The sequence below is a fragment of the Necator americanus genome, chromosome I, assembly GCF_031761385.1.
Source record: "Necator americanus strain Aroian chromosome I, whole genome shotgun sequence".
Taxonomy (NCBI): Eukaryota; Metazoa; Nematoda; class Chromadorea; order Rhabditida; family Ancylostomatidae; genus Necator; species Necator americanus.
Window position 1 is genome coordinate 30259709 of NC_087371.1, and position 12397 is coordinate 30272105.

The following is a 12397-nucleotide window of genomic DNA, read 5'->3' on the forward strand; positions in this document are numbered from 1 at the left end:
GCTGCAGTTCGAACATGAGCCAAATGTGCAACACCATTTGAAGTGATAACTCGAGTAAGACAAAGGGCAGTGGCAGGACCTTTCCTGTTCAACTTCGCCAGCGATGACATCAGGCGAAGAACAGTCGATCATTGTCCTGCCAACACCGTCTTACCATCATAAGGGTGCCCCTTCACCAATCACGAGTACGCCGACGATGTTGTTATGTTTTCGGAAAGGAGCGTGAAACTTCAACTTCAACATGTCAACCTTGCTTCGAAGTTAGCTGCAGCTTGTGGACTACGTCTACGCCCTGATAAATGCAAGCAGATGTGGATCCCTTCGAGACCTCGAACGGGAATCAGGGTGAACGGACAACCGATAGAACTCGTCGATGAGTTCTGTTACCTGGGCTGTACGCTGAAGAACAACGGTAGCTACGAGAGAGATGTTCAGCAAAGATGCGCTAAGGCCACTTCTGCATTTAACTCCTTAACGAAATGCCTGTGGTCGACCCCATCACCAACGAAGTCAACGAGATCACAGTCGATCTAACTCGACGATGAGTTCTGTTACTTGGGCTATATGCTGAAGAACAACGCCGGCCACGATAAAGATACTCTGCAAAGATGCGCTGAGGCCAGTTCTCCATTCAACTCTTTAAAGGCATCACCCCACGAATCTGAGGTGGTGCTGATTTCAGGTGGAGTATTCGTATACGAAATGGGAGACTACGGAGAGGGGGGTGATTCCGTCCATTTCTTGCTAATTGCCGTAAAAAACGGCCCGGAAGATGCGGCGCCGCACAAGACTGGCGCGCTCCAGTCGAGCTCCCTGTAGAAAATAGTGCGCCAGAACGCCTAAAGCCATATCTTCCGGGCCGTTTTTTACGGCAATTAGGAAGAAACGGACGGAATCACACCCTTCTCTATAGTCTCTCATCCCGTATACAAATACTGCACCTGAAATCCGTATCACCTGAGATTCGTGGGGTGATGCCTTTAAGGAAGTACCTGTGGTCGATGATCACCAACGAAGTCAAGCTGCGATTCTACCCATCCGCACTTCGCTCCTTCATGATGTGCGGATCGGAGAATTGGACAACACTGTCCACGATGATGAAGAGGCTTCTTGATTCTGTGTAAGCTCTCGGAGAAGGTCGAGAAGGTTGGGCAGAGCTATGTTCAAGGACAGCACAAGTCGGCGAAAATGTGGGTAATCGCATCGTCAAGCGATAACATCAGCCCGCCGATTAAGTCAAAGTGATGATAATGTCAACCTCAAAACAATATACTCGCCATGGATATTAGAAGTCTTTGCGATAAATGATGTTATTTGCTTTTACAAACCTTTGTGATCCAAGACTATATGAAACCTTCTATAATATGGAAGATTTCTTTCGAAAAAAAAAAACGAGATGGCGAAAAAGAAGATGGGGCCCTTTTTGGGTAAACGGGGACTTCACTAGTTAGTTCCGTTTGCTCAATGAACTAACGTCACAAGCAACAATCGTTAACAACATGCTTCCATGTGCGTCAAATCGGTAACGGCGGTAAATCAGGTAACAACTACAGTTATAGTTGGGTCAAAACGACATGAAACACGGTGCAGTTGCGTAAGCGGTTGTGATCGAAGCGGCGCGACGGAAATAGCAGTTGTTATCGGGGTAGGACAGTTGCGAATTGGAGCAACGAACGGTGCTAGCAAGGGTCCTCACTCGATCCCAACCGCCACTCTCCACCGCACCGCTTTGAGCGCAACCGCTTACGCAACTGCTCCTTGCTTCATGTGTGTGTGCATTCATGCTTCGCTTTACTCTACTGCTTTCATCTCTGAGGAAGTACCCCTGAAGAGTGTATATTGTAGATGTTCGGCTCTTTCATATGCAATCTTATATCCTACATCTCATTCATTTTCCTAATTAAGATAAACGGAATTTGTTCAAATTTAAACTGGTTCTCGTTCATTTTCTGCAATCTCTTTCCATTCCTCTGCTAGACTTCTAATTTCACTACTCAAAAATCCGTTTGTCGTTACAAAAAATACTCTTCCACCACAACTGGGAAAACCGCACTATTAATGGGTTGAGAAGTATTTTGCTTTGTGCAATGCTTACGACCCCACAAGATCGCGTAGTGCGTGTATTTCCACGTAGAGCAATATATTTGACATTAAATATTCGCTGGCTACGGTGGCTATTCCAGTAGCAGATGACAAGGTGCAACTGGCCGGTCACGTCACCGTTCATCGTTCATCGATCAATAGCTGGCCACCTTGTGACAGTGCTCCTAGCTCCTGGTTTCCCCCCTTATAGTGGTCATTCTCAGAGAAAGTGCATGTTCTCCTTGAATTGAATGTATTACATTTAAATTGCTTACAAGTATGAGAGATTTTATTTTCAGGATGCTGTTATTGTAGATAGAGCTTCCAGTTGTTTTCTCTTTTTTTTTGCATTGAATGGGAGGCTGGTTCTCATCATTTCTGACTTTGAAGAGTTTACTTTACAGACGGAAGCAGTTATCGATCAGTTCTGTAGGTAAGTCATGCTGATATAGCAAAATAGATAGTTCTCCGTGCATAAACTGCTGATAATGTTCGTCACATGTTCTATGTTTCAGCTGATCCGAGTTCTGATCCTCTTATATTATTGTCCGCTGCTGCTGAAATCGCTGCATTACATCGAAGAATGGAAGACACAGTAAGACCTTCACATCACTTATTTCAGAGCAGAGCAATATTAGCATTGGCAAATGGGGCATTTGTGATGTATATTGATTTTTTTCTTTAAATAGGCTCTGCAAACTTCCTCTGGAGTTGCATCTGCTCAGTTGAACACCAATCAGCTGTCTGCGACCTATGATGATACTGATGTTGTAAGTTATCAAGTGTCTAATTTATCTGCCAATATGTCCAGCCCACGAAAATCTGCCTCTTATGTTTTCTTTGTATTTTTCCAATACTAAAACGAGTGTATTCAACGGAAATTTGTAGGAGGAGTCGGTTTCAAGTTTGTTACGTGAAGAAAAGGAGGAAACGAGCTCAGACGACGATGACTCTTCTGACGATTCTTGTGACGGAATAACCAATCGCCAAGAGCGCGATTTGTTTGAAAACCAACGAAAAATGGCCTTCAGAGGTCGCATGTCTGTTGGGAATCAAAAGGTGGGGAAACAACTTATTGGATTCTCGTTATCGGGTTTTCACTAGAGCGATTTTACCTCGCTGACATTGAAATAAAAGTCGTAGATTGTGGCTTCTGCATATGCTTTAGCTGTTGTTTTTTTTTTTGTTATGAACGAATGCCTTCTGTTTAAGATTCAGAGATGAGGCACTGTTTTTCATGTTTCCTTTTCCAGTTAATTGGTTGAATCTTTGATGGCCTCAAAACATTAGCTCAAACTGTGAACAATTGTTTGTGCAAATGACTATATAAATGTGGTAATAGTCAAACTCATTGTTGCGGATTGGTTCAAGAAAATACGCTTGGACTACCATTTCATTTCTGCAGCTGAAGCATCGCAACTTTCAGTGCGTTCAGCAATTACAGAAATCGTAACGATGGCCATTAGTTCATGTAGTTTTTTGACTTCAACTTGTGTTGGAGTCAAAAAAGTGAGAGTATTATTGTGAACCCAAGTGATTTGGCCGCGATTGCATGGTCGATGGTTCGGAAGTGTCGATGGTCCTAGGTCGACCAATTTTTTTCGTCACTTCGGGTCGATAAATTGCTACCAGACTTCTCTGGGGGATAAAAATATTAGCTCGGTACATCGGTTGATCTCAGCAAGCCGTTGTATATTCTAAACACTCGCTCATAGGCCTCAAACGATTCTGAATTGAAGTGAACGTGATCCCATGCGGATAAATACGCTTTATCCGGTTTAAAACGTTATAGGTGTGAACGTGGGCTCTGCTGGAAAATTGATATCGTTCATCATAACTGCCTTGCTGAGACGCCGTCCAGCTCTCGTAGTAGTAGCATCAATGTCTTTTTGGGATTTCCACATGTTTTTCCCTCGAATAAGTAGTTCACATGTCTGTATATTTGTCTTACTTCACTTATTTTTATGGGGACCTGACATAAACTATTTGTTTCAGGCTTTGCGTGAACTATGTGAAGATATTCATACTCGTTGCTTTTGGTCATGTACAGCATCTACAAGCATCACTGAATTATGTGCTCACCGTGAAATAGCTAAGCCTCGCGGAGGAAATTGTATGCCATCAGGGCTCAAAGCTAGCGTTATTAATCAGTAAGTCGTCTATTTTCGTCTAACGAACTTATGAAAATAAGAGTCTATTCTTTCAGATTTCTGCCAAATTGTCGGCGAATAGTGGATAAATTGCGCTCGAAGTCCTTCTGTTGTCAGTTTGTAAAAGGAGGCACTGATCTTGTCGTTGCTAGTCAAGGTAATGTTGTATTTCTTTCCTTCTAATCGTTTCTCTTATGAGTTTAAAGTTTTGTAACACCTGGCGACCAGTTGACTTGATGGGGCTGGAAAAGCTACAGCTTCTAGAAAGGTTTCTCAGAATTTAGCGCATAGGTGCGATATGGAGGAGCCGGACTCTCCTCAGGTGAAGGGAGTCTAATCCATGGAGTGCGGCTCAAGTGATTAGGATCCCTTCGCTAACCTCCAAAAGTGAAGGAAGTTCCTTCGCCAAGCTTCGAAAAGTGAAGGGGGCACTGGCTCCGACTATGTCACATATGCTTATTCGAGTGCCGGAATTTTGCTACAACATTTTCCACTTCTGCGGACCGTTATTTCAAATAAACATCCGCAGTTATTTTGTTATTATACCATCTAATTGTGTTTATTTAGCTTAGAACTACAATAATTCTGACGGCTTTCTTTTTTTGTGACTTCTTTCATTTAGTTCGTTTTCTCATTCTTGAGAGAGTCCTGGCATTTGCGTTGACTGAGATTCATGTGCAGTTATTTTGTTATTGTACCATCTAATTGTGTTTATTTAGCTTATAACTCCAATAATTAATGTTGGAGTATGTCTTTCTCGCCGGAATGGTAGCTAATACGTTCGCACAATTTTCCGTTCAGTTCTTTTTACAAATATAATGAAACACTAGTAAAAGCTTTTGAAAATTTGCCCTCTAATAATAATAACAATAAATAAATAGTGATAATAACAATGATAATAATAAATAATAGTGATAGTAATAATAGTAATAGTGATAGTACTACTACTACTACTACTACTACTAATAATAATAATAATAATAATAATAATAATAATAATAATAATAATAATGATAATAATAATAAAAATAATAATAATAATAAGCAGCTATAACAACTGGTTTTGGTAATTGTTGGATGATCTTTAACGCAAAACACTGCCATATGTTAGATAGGAATTGGGAATTTGAAGTCTTCACTATATAATAAATCATTGCTCGACTATGAGCGCGCAAGAAACGATCAGAAACGACTTTTCGTCACATCACGACTTTGTCCTCAACATGCCTACACCGCCAAGCTGAAATTTTCACCCTGTCCCCTTTTATTTTTGCTTTTCTTCGCAAAGAAATAAAAATGCTCTACCACTGTCGTTTTAGATGAACGCATTCGATTTTTCCAGCAGAGTGGACCTCGAGACCGCTACTTGCTGACGAATACGATACACGTGACTTTTTGTTATTTTTGAAACTAGCTGTTTCATATCCCATTTTCTCGCTACTCTCAACATTATTTTTAGTTTCTAGGTCCCAATAACGAGTTGGTCGATTTTGGATGTCGCTATGAATCGTAAAGGTGATGCATTATGTTATGGCACTTGGAAAGATTCTGTGTTTTACGCGAGGTCAGTTTCATTGCTTCATTGCTTCGCTTAACATTATGTATTTGTACCTAATCTTGGATCGTTTTCGTAGATTGTGCGAACCAACATTTGACAATCCAACGGGTGTTTCATGGACGGAATTGCCCATACCCAATCAAGACGCGTAAGTAACCCGGAAGCTACTCGAGTTTGAGACGTACTATAGTAACTGAAAGTACGAAACATTCTCGGTTTCAGCGGTTTTTTTAGAAGTATGGCTGTATTTTCTTTGCGGTTTTCACGACATGGGCACGAAATCTTGTGTGGCGGTTCTGATAGGTGCTTGCACGTTTTTGATCTGGAGTCCATGAGTCGAGTTAGTTGTTTCATGCAAATATATGTTCATTGTTGTGATTAGGCATGCTTTTTTCGGTGTTGATCAGGATGAAATGTTCTCGACTTTAGATTGTGACAATTCCTGAAGCACATGGCGATGACATCAATGCCGTTTGCTATGGTGACACGGAATCGCATCTTCTTTACAGTGGGGGCGATGATGGCCTTGTCAAGGTAGTGACTGTTTGAGTATTTCTTAAGCCCTATCTAAAGTTTGTTTGCGGTTTCTGCAAAAAAGCGAGGAGAACTTAAGTAAATTACTGTGAGGGAATGATTAATTTATGTTTAGGTGTACGATCGACGGGCATTTGGCGAAATGGATTACCAGCCGGTGGGGGCATTTGCTGGACATCGGGATGGCATTACATATATTGATGCGCGTGGTGATGATAGGTGATTTTTAGGGAAAATGGTTTTTTTTTAATTTATGGGTGGTTATTGTTCTCCATATCCGAAGTTTCTTCTTTTCAGGCACTTAATTAGCAATTCAAAAGACCAAACAATAAAGCTGTGGGATCTGCGACGGTTTTCTAGCGAAGACACTGTGGTTTGTTCGTTTCTCTTCCTTACTGTCAGTCATCTTAAATGGTAATTATGGCTGTTCTGAGTTCTCGGAACAGATTTGAGAAACTAGAAAAGGTGATAGTTAGGGCGTATGCAGATGGATTCGCAGCTCCGAGGTAGTCTCGTCCAGTACTCATTAATTAATGAGTACTGGGCGAGGCTACCTCGGAGCGCTCGATCGAGAAAGGCCAACTGGCAGTAAAGCGATTTTCGTTACTGTCGTTTTCGCAAACTTTGCGCAAAGCGTTATGTTTCTGTTATATACGGAGTGAAAGATATCTTCTTCTTGTGTTCATCTCGCAGCTTAGATTTTCTCGATATATATATATATATATATATATATATATATATATATATAGAGTCGAGAAATAACTCGTAATCTTTTTTCAACGTGAAAAATGCAAATAGAAATGAAAAGTATTCTCAAAATATCATATAACATTCGAAAGAAAATTTCTCACTCTACAAGATTGGATACTCCCTGACTTTTAATTTTGTTGATTCTTGTTTTTTAGACGATTAAAGGCATCACCTCACGAATCTGAGGTGGTGCAGATTTCAGGTGGAGTATTCGTATACAGGATGGGAGAATACGGAGAGGGGGGTGATTCCGTCTTTTTTCTAATTGCCGTAAAAAACGGCCCGGAAGATACGGCTTCATTCGTTTTGGCGCACCATTTTGTACAAAAGGTTCGATTGGAGCGCGCCAGTCTTGTGCGGCGCCGCATCTTCCGGGCCGTTTTTTACGGCAATTAGGAAGAAATGGACGGAATCACCCCCCCTCTCCGTAGTTTCCCATCCCGTATACAAATACTCCACCTGAAATCTGTACCACCTCAGATTCGTGGGGTGATGCGTTTAAAATGAAAGGTCAGATGGGCAAATGGGACATTTTCGAAACTGTATCGAAAACAAAACTGAAAGGACTTTTAATCGAGACGATTGGGCCGCTGAAGCTGAGATTAGTGTTGCATATAAAAAAAGAGCAATGCTCAAAATAACTCTCTCCTTTTTGTCACCGTGCTTTAAAAAAGGGAATTTTGACCATACATGCGATAGTCGGAGCCGGTGATCCGACTCTCTTCATTTTTGGGCGTTTTTCGAAGGGATCCCCTTCACTTTTTGACAGTTGGCGAAGGGATCCTCTTCACTTGCGCGGCACCTCAGCTGCTAGACTCCCTCCACCTGAGGGGGCCCGGGGCCTCCTTATCGCACCTGTGATTTTGATATCGAAAGCTGACCACACCTCTCGACGTAATTACCACAGGCTGAGGGAATATTCTTTTTTTTTGGAAACAAAATAAGTACTTCAAATTATTCAACAGTATACTCTCTGTTGTTGTTGTGCCCATCGTTTACAACAAATTCATTCCACCTTCAACCTCACAAGCATTTTCAGTAGCCTTATCATTCTCGATTAATCCTATTTAACTGTCGGAATTTCTCCGTTTCGCCAAGTTGACGCTCCATTTAAAAAAAAAATTGGCAAAAAAAAACCTATAATATTGGAATGACTTTCTTGTAAAGTGAACAATTCTCTATGGAATAATGTATAACATTTTAAGGATATTTCTGTGTGCATTTTTCGCATTACAGTACATCAAAATAAATAAGACTTCATTTTCCTTGTTGAACTTTGCCAAAGGATCGTGATCTATCTTCAACCCCTACAAACTTAATGATGATGCCAAGAAACCTATGTCTCCCGAAATGAACTTGATTGAGTTTGCTTGTTGAAGACAACGCAAAACCGCCTCACCCTCACTCACATTTACTTTACTGCACTTTCGGATGGACCGATTTCCGTGGGCTGCAGCGGTTTACTGGCTGTTACTTTGTGTGTTAGTGCCCTTCCAGCAAAAAGAGCCATCTTTTCTCATCTATAGGTCAAATACGAGCAAAAATGCTTACTTTTTTTTTCGAAAACGAGGGAGTTTTGAGATGAAAGTGAAAGTATTTACTCCGATGCCGTTTATTTGAAACTCGAACTTACAGTAAATGTCCAATTCATTTATGGGATTCTTTCATTCTTGAAAGTCGCGCTAGACTGTTCTGCATTGCAATATTAGAAATATGTCTACAGTTAACTGTAAAGATGCTATTCGTCGTATTCTTCACATTACCAATGGTCGCAGGTAGGACTTGTATTCCCTCTGTTGAATTTTCCATTTGGAATAAGTTATGGGCGCGGTTTACTTGCTCACACCACGTGGTGCTTGTTTTGTCCATATAGAACTCCTCACACAAACTATCTAGACGAAGAAAATTCTAAGTATTTTCTAAAGACAGCATACCACAAAATTGACAATGTTGAAATTTGCGCAAGAAGACGGGGTCAAGGGCGTGACCGCTACCACGCTCATTTCCCCTGTTTGTCTTGAAAAACGGCTCGGTCCCTCCGTTTTTCCTGAAGAAGCTGGAAAGCTGTTGCGCTGCTTCTGCGGGCAAGCAGATGATCAATGGTTTGCTGAAGCTTTCTCTCTCATCAACATTGTCAATTTCGTGGTGTGTTGCACTTAAGAAATGCGTTTTCGATTCAAGTGGATTAACTGGAATAGCTGGAGCTTTTCTTAAAACGGCAGTTCTGCAAGGTGTTAAGACCTGAGGTCTTAAATTTGAAAAAAAAAAACGCTGGAAGTTTTCAATGGAACTACTGATATAGTTTAATCGAAGGAAAGTATGATGTTGTACCATATTTTAGCGAAAAACAATCAACTGCGTCCGGCAGCAGTCTTGGGATTATCGTTGGCAGCCAGCACCTCCCACAACTTGCACTCCTCTTAAAGGTTTGCCTTGGTAGTTCGTAGATGTAACGAAAAATTCGGTCGCGTTATTTTTAATTGTGTTAAGATTCAGGTGACACATCTGTTGTTACTTTCCGTGGACACAGTGTTTTACACACTCTAGTCAGAGCGAAATTTTCTCCAAGTCGGACCGGAAGGAGATACATTTATAGTGGTTGTGCTCGCGGGGAAGTTGTTAGTGAGTTTCACTTCTAGTTCTTCACTGAATGTTTTCCAGCAAATTTAGTGTTTGCTTTATTTAGTATATGATCTGTTAGCGAATCCATCTTTTGGATCGAATGAAAGTGATTCAACTACTAATCCAGTCGCTCGTCGTCTTCCTGGTCACGTTGGTGTCGTCCGAGATGTAGACTGGAATCCTTCTTGCAACGAAATTGCAACCTGTGCTGTACGTGTTAAATTCTTTTGTTTTTACTTTCAAATACAATAAGGATGTTGAAGAGAAAAAAAGAAAAAGAAATCAATTATAGGTCTGTTCGTTCATAATATTCTGACATATGTATCATAGCTGGTGTATTAGAATATATTCATTCTGTTGAGTATGCAAGGGGTTGTAGATTCATACGTTTTTCATGGACATATCATTCATTCTTTTCAAACTTCAACTGTAGACTCATCTTTGCACATACTTCATAGAATTCATCCAGCATTCATTTCCCTCCGGCTTATTACCAGTTTTGCCTACCAGTTCAGGAATGGTGTTATGATCAGAATGTAATCGGACTGGTATTTGAAAGTTGTTACATTCGGCTTACGTTTCTCTCAAAGCATTGAGTTCATCAGTGAGTGCACATGGTTATGAGTTCCAGCGGTTTCCGTAGGTACTTGGTTACTTCCTATCCAGAGTTGAGACCGAGGGATTGTGGAGTAGTACAAAGGCACATCTAGAGGCCGGTAAGCCAAATTTCTACACCAGGTTACTGTATTTGTTTTTTTGAGCTATCGCGCCTGCAACAGAATGGCCCCTCTGATACATGACTCCTGTAGCGCAACAAACTGCGCGTAGAGATTTCTTGCATCGTTATGCAGCAGATAAGCTTAGCAATTGCTGTAATGAGGTTTTTTTAGGAGTGGAAGCGATAGTTATGGTCATCAGCAACCGATGTTTTTATGTGTCGCTGAGAGTAGTAGCGCTGCAATGCAATAGTTGGCACCAGTATTTCTGTAATTATCATGGCTCGGTTAGAGCGAAAATTATAGCGATCGTAGTTGCTGCTTGCCAATAACCGAGAAGTGCATCTAAATCTCATCGAAGTGAAGTGCATCTTCCATAATATGAAATTAATGGCGCTGTGACCTCTACAAAACGATAAAGCTAGGAGTGTAGATCACGAACGTGAAGGCGATCACGCTCAATTTTCTCTAATTGTCCTGGAAAACGGCGTGGGAAACGATTTTTCCCACCGAATTTTCCCGTGAGACATCCAACAATGTCTCATATTAGTGAGCACAGGTCTGCCAACGTGCGGACAGCCTACTGACGCTGTCTCTACCACTCGCTGGCAGTCGCGGCGCGTACGCTTACGCTCGCAGATGTGACACATTACTAAGTGCCTTGTGGGAAAATTCGATCGCGAAACCCGTTTTGCTCGCCATTTTCCAGAACAGTAAGAGGGAGTTTCGCATGATCGCACCCGTAAATCGTAGTCTACACCCGAACCCTATCTTTTCGTGCTGAGATTCCAACACAGTCGATTTCGTGGTATAGTATCTTTAAAAATACACTCTAACTTCGCCTGTCCTAGCACAATCTAGTGGTTATCTACATAAATACGCACGATCATATCTCGTAGTATTACTTAACAAACTACACCTTGCATATCGCTACGCAAAACCTCACCTGTATTGATCAACTGACAATAAACCAGTGTTTGATATTTTTGATATTCGCTATCAATTTTTGGGCACTACACGCAAATAATTACCTAACGATCACCACTTATCCTTGAACTCCTTTGTGTTCCTCATAAAAGTCATCTATGGCGAAGCTGGTTATGCCGATGCCGATTATTTCACCTGCCGATCTATAGGGATGTAAACAAGAAGTGAGGTAAGTGCACCTTGACTCGTTGTCATATTTCCTTATTATACATTTTTTTCTTTTGTGAATGGCGATTTTTTGACCACCTTATAAAAACAACTTTTGGTCTAGAAATAGCATTGGCCAACTCATTCTCACATAAGTCTCCCGACAGCATCTGACAGGGGGGAACTGATGTGGAGAAAAAGAATGGTTGCTTTGGACAGATACGGTCTACCGTTCCTACCAGCAACATAAGTTGATTGAAAAGTTGTTGTGTTGTAGAACCTCAAAGTAGAAAGAAAAATAAAATGGAGTTCACTGATACGAGAAGTGGAAAGTTTTCCATCTGTTATTTGTCTTTTGATTTTGAGTACTGTAACTGCCCTGGTGCATGAGGTCGCAAATCTTTCGAAACTGGAAGCTGATCATTCTTATAACATGAAATAATGGCTTAGCAATGGCAGACAAGATTTAATTTCTTTCTCAAAAATATACGCCCTCTGGAAGTTCGCTTCGATTTATTCGGTTGTAATGGAATGGTTGTTTAGAATGTTCAATTCAAGCGGTCAATTGTTTAGAATTTACACTCAGTTGCTGATTTTTTAGTGGGACGGACTGACAGCAATTTGGAAATGGGACGAACGTCATGATCACGTGACATCGAGTGAGGTGAACCGCATAGGAGCTGAGGATTCATGCGACGAATCTTATCAGCCGGTTGTGAAACGTCGAAAGGCTGCTCATCGGAAAGGGAAGTGTGTTAAACGAAAACAAGCTGCCCGAACTGGTAGTCAGCAAACCGATTCGCCCGAGCTGTTGTACACATTTTAAGAAGATCCGGTGTTTATTATCCTTC

General features: G+C 41.2%; 2 protein-coding genes across 3 annotated transcripts; both read left to right on the forward strand.

The window, feature by feature from the left end:
* Positions 1-204: 204 nt before the first annotated feature.
* Positions 205-534, forward strand: RB195_007323 (uncharacterized protein; the record flags this gene model as incomplete). Its single annotated transcript, XM_064180879.1, has 1 exon — positions 205-534. The coding sequence occupies one exon, from the start codon at positions 205-207 to the stop codon at positions 532-534; it is 330 nt and encodes a 109-aa protein (XP_064037714.1).
* A 1902-nt stretch (positions 535-2436) lies between these two features.
* RB195_007324 (uncharacterized protein) lies at positions 2437-12372 on the forward strand (the record flags this gene model as incomplete). 2 transcript variants are annotated; one of them, XM_064180880.1, is made up of 17 exons in its annotated part: positions 2437-2515; positions 2598-2677; positions 2772-2852; positions 2971-3141; positions 4078-4232; positions 4289-4389; positions 5552-5619; positions 5699-5796; positions 5867-5938; positions 6013-6130; positions 6220-6324; positions 6440-6543; positions 6622-6697; positions 9416-9500; positions 9571-9696; positions 9761-9906; positions 12148-12372. In XM_064180880.1, the coding sequence occupies 17 exons, from the start codon at positions 2437-2439 to the stop codon at positions 12370-12372; spliced, it is 1890 nt and encodes a 629-aa protein (XP_064037715.1). The 2 variants fall into 2 exon arrangements, with proteins under 2 accessions (XP_064037715.1, XP_013293034.1); XM_013437580.1 differs by having other exon boundaries at positions 6025-6130.
* Positions 12373-12397: the final 25 nt, after the last annotated feature.